This window comes from Lynx canadensis, chromosome A3 (genome assembly GCF_007474595.2).
Source record: "Lynx canadensis isolate LIC74 chromosome A3, mLynCan4.pri.v2, whole genome shotgun sequence".
Classification (NCBI taxonomy): Eukaryota; Metazoa; Chordata; class Mammalia; order Carnivora; family Felidae; genus Lynx; species Lynx canadensis.
The window spans coordinates 22,138,908-22,155,850 of NC_044305.1; the positions used below are offsets into that span (position 1 = coordinate 22,138,908).

Genomic DNA, 16,943 nt, shown 5'->3' on the forward strand with positions numbered 1-16,943 from the left:
GAGCATTTCTATGTGCCAGACTCAATTCTCATAAAATCCTATAATAAAACTTTTGTACAAAATTGGAAATTAAAGGCAGTGGCTGGCTGGCGAAGTTGGTAGAGCATGTGACTCTTGATCTCTGGGTTGTGAGTTAAGCCCCATGTTGGAAATAGAGCTTACTTTAAAAAAAAAAAAAAAAAAAGGGACATTCCTATTGTTGTGCAATCAATCTTCAGAATTTTTCATCTTGCAAAACCGAAACTATACCCTTTAACAACTTTCCTTTTCTCCTCTCCCTGGTTCCTGGAAACCACCATTCTAATTTCTATTAGTTAGACTACTCCAGATACCACATTACATATAAGTGGAATTGATGTGGAAATGTTGGCATTCGGAGCAAATGGTCAAGAAGAATTCTTGAGATATCTTCAGTGCAAAAAGTGGTTTTATTGGGGTGCCTGGGTAGCTCAGTCAGTTGAGCACCCAACTCTTGATTTCAGCTCAGGTCATGATACCAAGGTCATGGGATCAAGCCCCCCCGCCAGGTCCTTGCTGAGTGTAGAGCCTGCTTAGATTCTCTGTCCCTCCCTCTGCCCCTCTCCCTGCTCACAATCTCACTTTCTCTTTCTAAAAATAAAAAGGTGGTTTTATTAAAACACGGGTCCAGACTCGTTGACAGAAAGAGCTGCACTGGGGTTGTGATGGGTGACTGATTATATATTTCTTTTTTTTTTTTTAATTTTTTTTTCAACGTTTATTTATTTTTGGGACAGAGAGAGAGCATGAACGGGGGAGGGGCAGAGAGAGAGGGAGACACAGAATCGGAAACAGGCTCCAGGCTCTGAGCCATCAGCCCAGAGCCCGACGCGGGGCTCGAACTCACGGACCGCGAGATCGTGACCTGGCTGAAGTCGGACGCTTAACCGACTGCGCCACCCGGGCGCCCCTTTTTTTCTTTTTTTGATTATATATTTTCAAGTTGGGAGAGGGTTAGGGAAAGCACAAGCCTCCAAGGAATTTGGGAAACAAGGTTTCCAGGACCCTGAGGAGGCTAGCTATTGTTAGGAAAAGGTCAATGAAAAATTACTGTGTAGTAAATCCTCAGTCATGAGACCCTTCAGATGTATATCAGTGAGCCATATGCTTGGAGGATGACTGCTAACCTATGTTTGAGGGGTTAGAGATAAAGGAAATTTCCAAAGAAATTTTTATATGTTTATTATTTTTAAGTTTATTTATTTATTTTGAGAGAGACAGTGCGAGTGGGGGAAGGGCAGAGAAAGAGGGAGAGAGAAGAATCCCAAGTAGGCTCCACACTGTCAGCACAGAGCCCAATGCAGGGCTCGGATTCATGAACCCAGGAGAACATGCATAACCTGAGCTGAAACCTGAGTTGGACGCTTAATCGACTGAGCCGCCCAGGCGCCCCAGAGCTTTTATATGTTTAAACTAGACTCACAGGATCCTGGAGGGGCAGGATAATGTTGAGATAAGATTGCCTTTTGCCCTTAGCAAAGTGTCAACACTGAGGGACTGAGCTCTCAGAGGAGTTCATTCCGCCTGTTTGAAGGACTTGTCAATGGGCTGTAGGTAGTAAGGAAATTTAACTTTTTCTTTTGCCTTTGTTTCCCACATCATAAAGTATTTGTCTTTTTGTGACATTAACATAATGTCCTCAAGGTTCATTCACGTTGTAGCATGTCAGAATTTCCTTCTTTTAAGGTTCAGTAGTATTCCATTACAAGTATACATTTTCTTTATCCATTCATCTGTCTTTCGACTGCAGCCTAATTTTTAATCTGTATGATATACAATGTCTTTCAGTATTAGTCTTGAGTGACTCATATTCACGTAAGGATCCCCTGTATTCTGGGAAGTCTGTACTCTTAAGTTTCATTTCTTCCTTTGCTCTGGAAAACTGTCTGTTTACATTTGAGAGCACATCCTCACACTCCCAGTTCCCACAGAAGGAACTCTGCCTGTTGAAAGATTCCCAGATAACAAAAGTGTTGGGCAGGGGCGGTTGTGGTAATGACCTCCAATGACAATCTTCTCCCTTCACTCAATTTTCTTCTAAACCCTGTCTCCCAGTTGCCTCCTGCAAACCCCAAATGCTTCACCTTTACTGTGTCTTCCCTAAACTTCCCACTTTGGAAGCCTTAGCACCAGCTTCCACCAACACCCTGAAGATTCAGTGCCCCCTTCGCTACTTTCCCAAGGAAAAGGGTCTTTTCACCAAGGAACACTGCTGTCCTCCTCAGAATCTGGTGCCAGTTCCCCCCCAATACTCAGAGAGGACTGAGTAAGGGAAAGTTCACTTTCCTGCAGCTGCTTCACTTATTTTTTTTTTTAATAATTAAGTAAGCTGTATGGGGGTGCCTGGGTGGTTCAGTCAGTTAAAGCGTCTGACTTCAGCTCAGGTCATGATCTCACAGTTTGTGGGTTCGAGCCCCGCATCGGGCTCTGTGCTGGCAGCTCAGAGCCTGGAGGCTGCTTCAGATTCTGTCTCCCTCTCTCTCTGCCCCTCCCCCACTCATACTCTGTCTCTCAAAAATTAAATGTAAAAACAAAACAATTTTTTAATAAAAATATAATAAAGTAAGCTGTATGCCCTGCCCAAGGTGGGGCTGGAAGTCACCACCCTGAGATCAAGAGTGGAATTCTCCACCGACTGAGCCAGCCAGGCGCCTCTCTGGCAACCACTTCAAATGTATGTGGTACTTCTCTTTCCTAGGGATAGAGGTTTTTCTCAGTCCTGTAAAAAGCGAATAAGAGCATCTTAAACACTATGGTTATTGGTCCACTTTAACTCACAATATAGGTAAGTTCAGTATGCTTGTTATGCACGTGTAACTCCAATCTCACCCAAGTTACAGGCTTTAAGTCCCACCTTTACAGAAATCCTGAAACCCTTATCCTTGTTGATAGTAGAGACACCCACCCTCCAGAACAAGTCCCAAGAATACAAATGCCTAGAGAAGAGCCCAACATGGGGCTGGATCTCATGAAATGTGAGATCACAACCTGAGCTGAAATCAAAGAGTTGGACCCTTAACTGAGTGAGCCACCCAGGCACCCCAAGGGTCGAGTTTTTAAGTGAGAAGGATCACAATGTAAACAAGATATTTAACTTGGGAAAGGAATGTAAAAAAAAATGAACAAAGCCTTCCTTAATACTTGAATCACTATGTGTTTTGTTACTAATGACAGCACCCTTAAGAGTAGAGAAATAGACAAATACATGTGACTTTATTATTTATTTTTTTTATCTTTATTTTTGAGAGAGAGACAGAGCGCTAGTTGGGGAGGAGCAGAGAGAGGGAGACACAGAATCTGAAGCAGGCTCCAGGATCTGAGCTGTCAGCACAGAGCCCGACACAGGGCTCAAACCCACAAATTGTGAGATCATGACCTGAGCCAAAGTCCGATGCTTCACCCACTGAGCCATCCAGGTGCCCCCATGTGACTTTATTTTGCATAATAACCAAGAAGCCTGGGACCCAAAGGCTGGCAACCACAAAGTCAAAATGTCCAACCTTAGGCCATCAACTCAGGAGTGGACATAGTACAAACATGTTGGTCATATGTATTAGTCTGCTAGGACTGCTGTAACAAAATACCACAGACAGTGGCTTAAATATAACAGAAGTTTAGTTTCTCACACTTCTGGAGGCTGGAAGTCCAAGATCGAGGTGCCAGCACAATTGGTTTCTGGTAAGACCTCTCTTCCTGGCTTCTAGACAGCCATGTTCTTGCTGTGTCCTCACGTGGTCTTTCCGTTGTGTGCACAGGGAAGGAGATGTTACCAGAGGGAAACTTGTCCATGTACCTGATGCACAGTAAGCCAATGTCTGAGACACCAGTTTTGAAACAAAGCTTTACTATCAGAAGGGCAGCCCAAAAAGAAGGCAGGGGTGGGGCGCCTGGGTGGCGCAGTCGGTTGAGCGTCCGACTTCAGCCAGGTCACGATCTCGCGGTCTGGGAGTTCGAGCCCCGCATCAGGCTCTGGGCTGATGGCTTGGAGCCTGGAGCCTGTTTCCGATTCTGTGTCTCCCTCTGTCTCTGCCCCTCCCCCGTTCATGCTCTGTCTCTCTCTGTCCCAAAAATAAATAAAAACGTTGAAAAAAAAAAATTAAAAAAAAAAAAAAAAAAAAAAGAAGGCAGGGGTTGTTCCCAAAGAAAGCTACCTTAGCTTTGTTGAGCTTTGTTGCTTTGTTGAGCCTAGGAACAGTTCATATACGGGGAAGTAAAGGTAAACACGTGAAAGGATTGAGGCACAGAAACTGAAGGGATTCTATTTTATTTTATTATTTTTTTTAAGTTTAGGAATGCCTGGGTGGCTCAGGTCACAAAACTTAGATTTGTGAATTCATGCCCCACTTCCAGCTCTGTTCAAAGAACAAAGAAGCTATGTTCCCACTCGAAGCGAAGACAAGAAAGTTAATCATTCTCTAAGTTCATCCTAGGCCCTCAAACACCTGGATCAGGTAACATCCGAAAAGAACTGGATCCCAAACATGTTCCAGGACATTAGCTTCCAGCGAACAAACCTCCATCAACACTGTCATCAGTAATCCCCACCTTTGGTGATTTATAGGATAACACCTATTGTTCACCTGACACTTACCTTTGATCTGACCCTACCTTGCCTTCCTGAAGGAACACGTACCCTGGACCCCTTTCCAATATAAACCCCTAACCCCAAGCAACAGAGAGACTCACTTTTCCAAGTCTTTCAGACACTGTCTGCTATACTCCATCACTTACACTATTCAATAAACTGATCTCCTTTCCTCCTGGCTTGGGTATAGAGATTACTTAAAAAATAAAAATTTTTCAAAATAAAATTAAGTTAAAAAAAGAATTTTGGCTTGGCTTTGGGATTTGGGGAAAATACTAAAAAAAAAAAAAAAAAAAAACCAAAGAAAGAAAAAAAAAAGGCTTAAGAAGGCTAGGTTCCACAAAGGGGGGAGAGGAAGTAAAACAGTGATGACAGCTGGCATTGAGAACCAGCAGCACTGGTTGAAGAGGAAGCTGCGGAGAGATAAAAACCGCAAGGTTAATGCTGACAGAAATAAAATTGCCCAGCTCAGCTGGGTAGGTGGAAGGTAGCTAGGGAAGGGCTGAGAAAAATTGCTGGAGATATTCAAGGTCATTAAGCAATGGGCTTGAAATTAATTTGAAATTACCTTTTTTTCTAGTCCTAACTATGGTGAGTGAGAAATCAGAGGCGAATCTGAGCAGTCATCTCCTTTAATATGACCAGAGCACAGGGCCTATGTCAAGTAGGTAACTGTTCCCAAGTTGTGGAAAGATAGAAGGAACAAGATCACCAGAACTGTAAATGGAGTTAACTCTATTCGGCAAACCAGAAGGCACCAAAGTTTGGGAGTCAGCTTAAAATCTCAATTCTGTCACTTACCAGCCATGTGACCTTGAGCAAGTAACCAACCATCTTGCACAAGATCTAGGGCCCCTAGAAAGTAGAGGAAATACTAAATATGGAATTAAATTACACTCTTTAACAAACACAGACAAATGGAAAATTAAAGTTCTCAAAAGCAGCTGCTTTGAACAAACCCAGTTGGTTAAACTTAAAACCCTGCTTATATCACCTTCTACTGCCAAGGAAACCTTGCTGTCAGGGCAGATTTTCCCATAAGTCTAAAAAAATACAAGTTTTTAAGCCAGCCATTTCCAACTTGAAATATAAGGCTTTCATTCATGTGCTATTTGTTGTCTCTTTCACCCCTTTGTTTTGGTTTCACAAGTCTTGGCAACTCTCTCATCTCATCTCAAATTATTCTGGGCTTAAGGGCATGTTTTGCTGAGCCTGGCTCTTTTAGGCAGACAGAGGGCAAGTACCCCTCTCTATACTTTTCACCATGGCTCTGTGGGACAAAGGAGCAATTGAAAATTTTGAGTTACCTGATATAATTCTATGTCAAAATTCCCATTAACAAGCAGGTTAGCAAGTGACTTTGGAGCCAAGCTAGATTGCCTGGGTTTGAATCCAGGCTTTATCACTTACTAGCTGTGTGACCACAGGCAAATTATTTACTTATTTCTCTGTATCTTAGTTTCTTACACCCTGAGGTGGTTGCGATACATAAATGAATTAATATTTGTAAAACCCTTAGGAAATGCCTGGCACCACAGTAAAGCTCTAAGTGTGTGCTAGTAATATTTTGCTCTCTACCAGACCACTAGTTCATAATGCTTGATGATAATCTGCCTCATACACTCTTTATCCCCTAGATGGGTCTATGGCTGGGTGGATGGAGAGGTGTAAGGCTTTAGTGGTGGTAGCAGTAGTCTTTTTACTAGTTAATTGCATGAACTAGGATTTACAGGGAAGTTTGGTCCTCCCCCAAGTGACTAAATGATGGGGCATGCCTCCCATTTTTACAGGCTGTTACGACCAGCTGGTAAAAGTCCTTGAAGATAAGTTTTAAGTAATGTTGAAAAAGAAACAGGTCCAAAATGAAATCACCCGTGTGAGGCCCCACATCAGCAAACCAAGACTTAGTGTCTAACCCAATTGCAGTTTCAGCCTTTCCCTGAACTGTGACCTTTAACAGGTCAGTCTGGTATTTTCTGGGCTAGCACTAGTGAGTTAGTGGCCTGGTAGACCCCTGCCTTCCCCCCACAGCTGGGTGACTCTGCCTAAAACAATCCTTTCTTTTGTCTGACTTCCTTGTCTTACACCCTTTCTGTCTTTAAAAATCTTCCATTTGTACAGTTCCTTTCTCCTTACTAGATAGGATGTTATCCTATTCATGAATCATTGAAATAAAGCCGATTAGATCTTCAAATCTACTCAGGTGAATTTTGTTTAACAGTAATCGCGATGACCACTTCCTTTTCTCTGGGCAGGGAGTTGGGCTGGAGAGAGGGGTTGAGGATTCTTTTAGAGAGAAATTTGAAGTCCGCTTCTGTTTGGAAACCTTAAGATAAGAGTTCAAGGCTAGGCACCCCCAGGGCCCTCTAACTGCCCAGCGATACCGTAGAGCTTGTGAAATGCAAGAAGACTACCTTCATATCAGATCTGAAATCATTCTAGGGTCTTCCAGTTCAGCTTCTTGCCCATTGGTCTCTCAATTGGGAAGATGCTGGCCGCTGATGATGGCCTTTTAGGTTTAAGTTTGGGGCATATGAAACACGGCCAAGGGTATGCCTGGGATACTCATTTGGAAGAAGACACCCGCAATTCACCAGAGGAGCCCGCGCTCCGGGCTTTGGCGGGGCTTCCACGGGTCCTAGATACACTCTTTCCTCACCTCGCCCGTATTAGCACTTCCTCGGCTCTGCGTCTAGTCGGCCCCTTTCGGTAAACTTCCCGACCTGTTGAGGACCAGTGGGCTGTCATTGCGCCTGCGCAAGGGGGCCCGGTGGCTGAAGTGGCTGGGCTGCCCGGCCACAAGGTTTGAGTACCAGTGCGCCTGCGCGGGAGGCCAGTAGGCTGGCAGTGCCGAGCGGACTCGTCCCCACCGACCGGCAGTCAGTGCGCTTGCGTGCGGTCCCAGCGCCGCGGTTCTTGACTGTGCTGTGCAGGGCGCTGGTTGTTGCCATGCAGGGAGCGGACTCGGACCAGCCCTTCAAACGGCCCCGACGCGATGGCAGCCCGAGAACCCCGCCAAACATCCCTTCCGCGGCGGCGGAGAGCTCCCCGGGCCCCAAACTCCACCGCGACCACCAGACCTGGGGCCCGGAGCAGGTGTGCTGCTTCCTAAAGCGCAGTGGCTTCAGTGATCCCGGACTGCTGGAACGCTTCCGAGGTAGCAGGGCTGCAGGGCTGCGGGGCCGGGGACCGCGACCCGAGGCGGGGACCGCGGGCCTGAGGGGAGGGCACGCCGAGGCAGTGAGCTGGGGGCCTCAGAGAGGACCCGAAGCGGAGAAGGGAGACCTGCGCGGGGAGATACGAAAGGGGTGGACCTGAGGCGGGGGGTGTGGGGCGCCGAGCCGGAGATGAGCTGAGGCGGAGAGCCCCTCTGAGCAGGGGGCCTGCGGCGGGGAAGGTACCAGAAGGGGTAGACCCGAGGCGGGGGTGCCGAGGTGTTGGGGGCGGGGGTGGGGGGGTGGGGGGACGACCTTGAGGGTGAGAGTCCTCCAGAACCGGGGGCCTGAGGACGGGGACGGGAGGTGCCAGAAGGGGCGCCTAGGAGTGCCCCCGAGATGGAGGGAGGAGAAATGGGGCGTCTGGGGCTGGGGACCCGCAGGGGGAGAAGCCGACTTTGAGGATTGTGAACTTGGGTGAGGCACCTGGTGTGAGGCTGGTGGGTTTCTTCGGGAACTGGTCACCCCAGCGCGGGGCAGGCGAGACTCCGGTCCCTGTTGTGACTTAGAAGAACGTTTTCCCCAGACCGTAGTCGGAGGGGCGCTGTCATTCACACTCACGGGGCTCGGGAGACCCCCTCTGTGCTCCTGCAGCTCCTTGAGCACTTGGAGTGTGTTTTGCTTTCAAGTTTAGGTTTCCTCCCTTGGCCCCTCAACTCGGGGTTTTCCTAATGGGGAGGGCACATGCTTCTGTGAATCCCTGCATCCCCGTTGCCTTACCCGTAGCATGCCAGCAGGGCTCAGTGCATGTTGGTTGACCACACTTGTAGAGCTTGGTAATGATTCTGTTTTGGTCTCCAAAATCAGTTTGCCTAGTTAAATCTGAATGACACTGGGGAGTGCTGAGCTGACCACCGGACTCCCAGCAGCCCACAACTTGGCCACATCACATGGGGCAAATGTGTGGGTTGTGAGTTTTAAGCAACTGGCTCCAGTTCAAGCATCCATCCAGTTGAGATCTAAACTTGCCCTAACGGATGTGAAGCTTAACCTCTCTCTGTCTTACCCCATTTTGTAAGTTTAATAAATTTTTGCAGTTTATAGGGTGGAGTCCTGTTTGTCTAGGGTCGAGGGACTTAGTGTTTGAAGACTTAAAAAACAGCTTGATGGTGTGGGAAATGGTACTTCTTTTTTCTCCTCCCCCCCCTTTGGTTGGCCTGCACTCAGAAGTTTTCTCTGAATAGCAACTAGGTGGGGATGAAGTAGTTTTATATTTTCTGTCTCCAGAATATGATGGACTATGATGTTGGCTTTCTCTTTCAGTGGTGTTCTATAGATTTTGTTTTGTTTTTGTTTTTGGTGTTCTGTAGATTAAGTCATCAACCTTCAGAATGATCTCTTGAACCTACAGTCAAATGCTAGCAGAACTCACTACTTGCTTTAATTGGTAAAACTGACCTACATTCACAATTGTCATTTCTTTTTTCTTTCTTTTTTCTTTTTAAATTTTTTTTTAAAACATTTATTTATTTTTGAGACAGAGAGAGACAGAGCATGAACGGGGGAGGGTCAGAGAGAGAGGGAGACACAGAATCTGAAACAGGCTCCAGGCTCTGAGCTGTCAGCACAGAGCCTGACGCGGGGCTCGAACTCACAAGACTGCGAGATCATGACCTGAGCTGAAGTCGGCCGCTTACCGACTGAGCCACCCAGGTGCCCCTCTTTTTTCTTTTTTTTAAGATTTTTTATTTTTAAGTAATCTGTACACCGAGGATGGGGCTCGAACTTAAAACCCTGAGATCCAGAGTCCATGCTCCGCTGACTGAGCCAGCCAGTTGCCGCAACAAATGCTCATTTCTTAACCGTCTGCTTTGTCTTGACCAAAACTTTAGTCAGCCTTCTCTCTCTCCTAGAAGGCCCTGAGATCTTGCTTGTCCCCAAACCTGAACAAGCACTAAAAAGTGGAAGGCCCCATCATCAGCCTCTCTGGTAACCAGCTGAGCATAGCAGGATACTGTCCTGTCAGACCCCACTGAGATCACTTCCTTACCCTATGAAAAAAAACAGCAACACTTTTGTCTGTTTCATTTTGAACCACTTGGAGATTTCTGAGGTCACAACATTCTCCCTATTGTAATAGTCTTCCTTTCTAATCCCTGTCTTAGTCTGGGTTGCTTTTATTTGACCAAACAAGGTATTGGGTCCCTCTCCTCATTATGGAATACAGTCTCACAGGAACCCTGAAATTAATTAATTAATTAATTAATTAATTTTTAATATTTTTTTGAGGAGAGAGAGAGATACAGAGCACGAGTGGGGTGGGGCGGAGAGAGAAGGAGACACAGAATCTGAAGCAGGCTCCAGGCTCTGAGCTGTCAGCACAGAGCCTGACATGGGGCTCCAACTCACAGACCTCAAGATCATGACCTGCGCCAAAGTCAGATGCTCAACTGACTGAGCCACCCAGGCCCCTGAAGCCCTGAAATTTAGAGGCTGTAATCCCTGTTTTGTTTACAGATGATGTGTTTGAGGTCTAAAGATGTTAAGTAACTTTCTAAAGGTCATACAACTGGAAAAAAAACAGAACTGAATGTTAAGATTTTGTCTTTGGACTCCAGAATTCATGCCAGCTATACCTTAACAAGTGTTCTCATCAAAGATCATCAAGGGTGGGGTTGAGCCCTGAGTCAGGCTGTTAGTGTGGAGCGTTGCTTGGGATTCTCCCTCTCTCTCTCTCTCTCTCTCTCTCTCTCTCTCTCTCTGACCTCCCTACTCAGGAGTGCTCTTCCTCTCTCAAAATAATAAACTTAAAAAAAAAAAAAAGATTTTTTTTGTTTGAAAATAGTCCAGAGTGTGGAATCTGAGGTCAGGAGGGAGGTAAAATTATTATATAGTGAGTGAAAGAAAAATAAACGTATATATATTTCAAAACACAGTATTATGTGCTTTCTGGAGGTTTTTTTTTTTTTAAGTATTTTATTGTTTAAGTTAATTTGTACACCCAGTGTGGGGCTCAAACTCACATCTCCAAGATCCGGGAGTCAAGCCCCTCCTTGGAGGTTTTAGAATTCAATCAACACTTGGCACCCTTCAGGCTACGGTTTTGACCTGACTATTCTAAGAACAATAGATTTAAGTTTCCTTCCTCCCCCCATGCCAAACCTCACCTATTTTAGAAGGAAGCCACTGGTTTTGCTGCTGGACTTCCTCACAAATAAGTCATTCAAATAATTTAAAAGTTTTTACTTGATTTATCAAAAATAGCCTGTCAATATAGTTATCTAATTAAAATGAAGACTATCCAGTTGAGAGGGGTGCCTGGCTGGCTCAGTCTGTAGGATATGTGACTTTTGGTCTGGGGGTTGTGAGTTTGAGCCCCATGTGGAGGAAAAGACTTTCCAAGTGGCAAATGAAAGTGGTTTTTACACAGTCCATTACCTGTAGTGGGTGGTTTAGTAAATGTTGATTTGGGTAAATCTGGTGAATCCAAATTGAAAGAAACAAAAAAGCATATGGTATAATTGTTGAAACCATTCATCTTTTTTTCTCCCTTTTCTTCCAAAGTAAATAAAATCACAGGTTCAATACTGCTCCATCTTAATGAGTCTGATCTTGAAAGTCTTGGAATAAGGTAAGAATGATAAAATTCAACTTGTAGCCAAGCATACTTCTGACCTTTTTATTCACCTCTGAGGGACAAAGCCCATGACACTGATCTAACTGTCCTCATTTTAGATCTACAAAGTGTTGGGGTGCCGAGTGGCTTAGTCGGTTAAATGTCTGGCTCCTCGGTTTCAGCTAGCTCCTGACCTTATGGCTTTGTGGTTCAAGCCCGCACTGGGCTCTGTGCTGGCAGTGCAGAGCCTACTTGGGAGTCTCTTTCTCTCCCTCTCTCTCTGCTCCTCCCCCACTTGTGTTGTCTCTGTCTCCAAAAATAAATAAATTAACTTTAAAATAAATAAATCTACAAAGTGTTTTAAACTGAATCCCAACATAATTGTGTCTGTTTTTGCTGTGCAAATCCTGTGTTTAATATTACTAATGATTCCTACTTTAAAAATTTTGCTGACAAGCCTTCATGAAGTTTGCAGTGACCAACTTTTTACTCTCAAGTTCAGAATAAGTGGATTATACACACCATAAAATACGTAGGACTAATAGGGGGGCAATGTCGGCAAGAAAATCAAGGCTACAACCTTATCTTGAACATATTTTTAGGTCTTCCTAAAGCTGTCTTAAGACTGGAATGTATACTTGGTATTAGATTTAAAGACACGATCCAAAGTAGCTTGTTCCTTTTTGGTTGTGTGATTTGAGACAAGTAATTTCACCTTTCAGTTTCTGCACCTGTGAAATGGAAAATACTAATGAGACAGTGTATATAAAGTGATTAACACATTGGCCCTTAATAATAAATTATATATATATAGGTAGAGATCCCTATGTAAGGCTGGAGGTTGTAGGGGCTAGATTAGTGTGGATCCACTTTAAAGATCCACAGTTGAGAAACAATATTTAAATATTGCTTAAAATGGAGACTTTTTTTTTTTTTTTTTGAGAATTGGCAACAGTGGTAAAATAAGGTATTTTTTCTTCTGGAGTCCACTTGGCTAAGTGTTGTTTGTGGTAACAGTAACCAAAGAATCAAAACAATTACTTCATACACTTACTTCATACACTGTTGTTTAGTAGTTGATAATAGAAGCAGATTGTGAGAAAAGATCACCTTAGGACATTTACTTGAATTTTAATAAATGTCCTTTGGATCAGAATCATCAGGAGTCTCTTTCATAATCACGTTTCAGTCCCCTCAACATCCCCCTTACTATTTATTTCTTAGGTATATTGAGTTGCTTACTATTTTAAAAAATTTTTTAATGTTTTTTTATTTATTTTTGAGACAGAGAGAGACAGAGCATGAACGGGGGAGGGTCAGAGAGAGAGGGAGACACAGAATCCGAAGCAGGCTCCAGGCTCTGAGCTGTCAGCACAGAGCCCAATGTGGGACTTGAACTCACGGACCGTGAGATCATGACCTGAGCCGACGTCGGATACTCAACTGACTGAGCCACCCAGGCACCCCTAGTTGCTTATTATTTTAATTGAATTGCATTTATTCTAATTGTCTTGCTTTTAAAGAGAACCATATATTTTGTGGACCCAAATACTACCAATTTATTCAACAAATATTTATGGAGGGCCCACTACATGTTAGGAATTCTTCTAGGAACTTTGGAGACATGAGGTGAACAAAATAGAATTTCAAATGAACATTATCTGGTTGTGCCCACCATATAACTCTGAGGTATATTCTGCAGGACTTTTCAGGGCTGTGTGTTCCTATATAGCAGCTGCTAGTTACATGTTTAAATTAATTAAAATTAAAGTCTCAGTTCCTTACCTAGCCATATTTCAAGTGCTCAATAGCTACTTATGGCTAGTGGCTACCATGTTGGACAGGGAAGACACAGAACATTTCTATCTTAGCAAAATTCTGCTGGCTAGAGCTGCCTTTGAAGATCCCAGTGAGATTAGGCAAAGTTGTTCACAGCGGTAGTAGTTCAGCCAATTTATTAATATAACATAGTACTGTTTTTTCCATCCTTTCCTGTTTTACCTTTCCTAGATTCACATCTTAAAAATAAATTACCTGTACATAAGGTCTTGTCTTAGATTCTGCTTTCTAAGAGGAAGTCCAGTTTAGAAAAGTACTGAAATTTCTCAAGTTTATGATCAACTGTTGATTGAAAAGATGTTTTCTTTTTGGTTTGTTTTTATTTTTGACAGAGAGAGACACAGAATGAGAGCAGGGGAGGGCCGAGAGAGAGGGAGACACAGAATCCGAAGCAGGCTCCAGGCTCCGAGCTGTCATCACAGAGCACAATACAGGGCCTGAACTCATGAACTGCAAGATCATGACTTGAGCAGAAGTCAGCACTCAACCAACTGAGCCATCCAGGAGCCCCAGTTTAAAAGGTTTTTCTAGGGTGGCTTAGTTGGTTAAGCATCTGACTTTGACCCAGGTCATGAGCTGTCAATGTGGAGCCCACTTCAGATCCTCTGTCCCCCTCCCTCTTCTCCCCTGCTCGTGCTCGCTCTCTCTCTCTCTCTCTCTCAAAAATAAATACACATAAAAAAAATAAAAGGTTTTTCTAAGAAATAAGAAACATTGGTACATTAACTGTATATGTCAGTTGTAAGACATTTTAGATTCAGGAAATGATGAAATATACATATGAAATCTTATAGTCTAACTATGGCCCATGGATACTTGAAATAGTGTTGTTGTTTTAAAAAATTTTTTTTAAATGTTTGTTTATTTTCGAGAGAGAAAGAGAGCACGAGCAGGGAGGGGCATAGAGAGAGGGAGACACAGAATCCAAAGCAGGCTTCAGGCTCTGAGCTGTCAGCCCAGAGCCTGATGCGGGACTCAAACCCACAAACTGTGAGATCATGACCTGAGCTGAAGTCAGATGCTTAACCAACTGAACCACCCAGTCCCCCATGTTGTTGTTGTTTTAATGTTTATTTTAGAGAGAGAGAGAGAGAGAGAGAGAGAATGTGTGTGTGTGTGTGTGTGTGTGTGTGTGTGTGTGTGTGTGTGAGCAGGCGAGGGGTAGAGAGAGGGAAACAGAGGACCTGAAGCAGGCTCCATGCTGACAGTGAGAGCCCAACGTGGGGCTTGAACTCAGGAATCAGGACTTCATGACCTCAGCCAAAGTTGATGATTTAACCGACTGAGCCACCCAGGCGCCCTGGCCCATTGAATACTTTAAATTTTTCTTTGAGATACTGTATTGTTTTTATAACCTTGTTAAACCAAAAAACCTCTAGGTTTTGGGTGTCTATTTTCATAGATTTTATCTTTTTTTAATGTTTATTTATTTATTTTGAGAGAGGACAGAGAGCATGTGGGTAGGTGGGGGGGGGGGGCTGGGGGGAGGGGACGAGGAAAAAGGAGAGAGGGAATCCCAAGCAGGCTCTGTGCTGTGCTCACAGAGCCCACCACAGGCTGGAGCCTACCATGGGGCTCAGTCCCATGAACTGTGAGATCATGATCTGAGCCAAAATCAAGAGCCAGACACTCAACCAACCGAGCCACCTAGGTGCCCCTAATTTTATAGACTTTAATCAGCAATTTCTTTGTGAATATTTCTTTTTGGGTTTTATTAAGTAATGAATACCAAGTATCAGTTCAAGTAAATACTAAGCAATGAGATTGGTTTAGGTTTGGTATTTTATGCTGTAACTCTTGGTTGTGCTCAACTGTGCAATGATACTTAACCTGACTCCGTTATCGCTGACCTGTAAGTACTTCTCCAAGCTTGGCCTTTCCCTCTGCTTGTTATATCAAACTAATGAGGTTGGTAGGAGAATAGGAAAACACAATGTATGCTGCTTTATGATTTATCAGCTGTAATAATGCTTCCATATATCCCAAGAAAGTGATTCTTAGATTGTAGTACGATTTAATATGATATAGAGGCCAATTGTAGCGGTTCTGACTCTAAGTGTATCTAGGACTTTTAGCAAAAGATTTATTTTTCAATCTAATTAGCTGTTAGGTCAGTAAATTCTGCCCCTTTACATGCTGCTTCTGTTGATAATTAGCCAAGTGTCAGGCTAATTTGCTTGGACCAATTAGGTAAAAGAAGCCGGATAACCAATTACAGGATTTTGAGCTGTTTACATTAAATCCTATTAAATTTATTTCTGAAACTGAAGCATTACAAGGGATTACTGACAAAAGAAGATGGGTATAAGTAAAGCTATTGCCTTCATATATATTGGATTTGTGCCTAAGTCATATCCAATGTTCATAAGTCAGACTTGGACCTTTGTAACTCATTACCATAATAAATTTAAAAATCTCTTCATGGACTTATCATGTGAACTTTGTTCACACGTTTATCACTTGCTCACACTAATAGATTCCTAAATTCTTATAGTTAAAATACTTCTGATAGGGTAAATATTGAATTGATAATCAGTGATGATTTCTGTGACACCGGTAATCATAGTTAAATTTCTCTAGTTCTTGAGGGAAGGAACTGGGTCTTTATCATTAACTGCAGTGCTGAATACATTATTTAATCCCTCTCCAGCTCTGTAAGGTAGATAATATTTCCCTGTGCTACGGATGAGAACATTAGTATACTAAAAAAGGTTGAGTGATTCTCCCTGCCCCAAGGTCACACAGATTCCATATGCAGATGTGAACCAGTTCTAATTTCAAAGTCCTTTTTCATTATCTCTATGCTATAATTCCGTGTACTACCTTGAACCATGCAGATTCAGGGTTGTGAGAGAAGATGGCAACTTCGGTTAGGTTAAATAAGTCTGAAGTATAAATTGAGCGTTAAGTAGAGACGTAGGAGATGTTGAAGTCTGAGTTACCAAGAGAGGAGAATCAAGGGCAGAAGCCTCGAGGGAGAATTTTAGAGGGGGCGTATGTTTGAATTATTAATTGTTCCTTTTAATCTGACTTCTCGTTCTATTAGTGTAGATAATTTAGAGTTGATTATATGCTATTATATACTCCAGGGATTATTATTAAGCAGATAATGACGGATTTGCTTATCCTGTTGTAATTTTAGTACTTTGGGTGACAGAAAGAAGCTGCATAATTATATCCAGCAACTGAAGGAAATTCATGTTGATGCAATGAAGGTAAGAAGAATCTGAGTTTATTATGTTTTTTTGACTTTTTATTTTATTCTTTAAAAAAAATTTTTTTTTCTAATGTTTATTTTTGAGAGAGAGAGAGAGACAGAGTGCAAGCAGGGGAGGAGCAGAGAGAGAGGGAGACACAGAATCCAAAGCAGGCTGCAGGCTCTGAGCTGTTAGCACAGAGCCTAATGTGGGGCTCAAACTCACGAACAGTGAAATCATGACCTGAGCCAAAGTTGGACGCTCAACCGACTGAGCCATCCAGGCGCTCCCTATTTTGTTCTTTTTAAATAGGCTTTATGCCAGCACGGAGCCCAGTACAGGGCTTAAACTCACGACCCTGTGATCAAGACCTGAGCTGTGGGCACCTGGGTGGCTCAGTCAGTCAAGTGTCTGACTTGATTTCAGCTCAGGTCCTGATCTCACGCTTAGTGAGATCAAGCTTTAAATCGGGCTCTGGGCTCTGAGCTCACAGGGCAGAATCTGCTTGGGATTCTCTCCCTCTCTCTGTGCCC

General features: G+C 43.5%; 1 protein-coding gene across 3 annotated transcripts in view; it reads left to right on the forward strand.

Annotated features, from left to right (window-relative positions):
* The first annotated feature begins 7,454 nt into the window (after positions 1 to 7,454).
* SAMHD1 (SAM and HD domain containing deoxynucleoside triphosphate triphosphohydrolase 1) overlaps positions 7,455 to 16,943 on the forward strand; it is a 54,387-nt gene continuing 44,898 nt past the window's right edge. For 2 of the 3 annotated variants that reach the window (XM_030309652.1, XM_030309653.1), the window contains exons 1-3: positions 7,455 to 7,760; positions 11,323 to 11,389; positions 16,356 to 16,428. In XM_030309652.1, coding sequence (XP_030165512.1) covers positions 7,553 to 7,760; positions 11,323 to 11,389; positions 16,356 to 16,428 — 348 coding nt within the window. In that variant the 5' untranslated portion in view covers positions 7,455 to 7,552. The remainder of the gene's footprint in view (positions 7,761 to 11,322; positions 11,390 to 16,355; positions 16,429 to 16,943) is intronic. The other variant, XM_030309651.1, reaches the window with a different exon arrangement.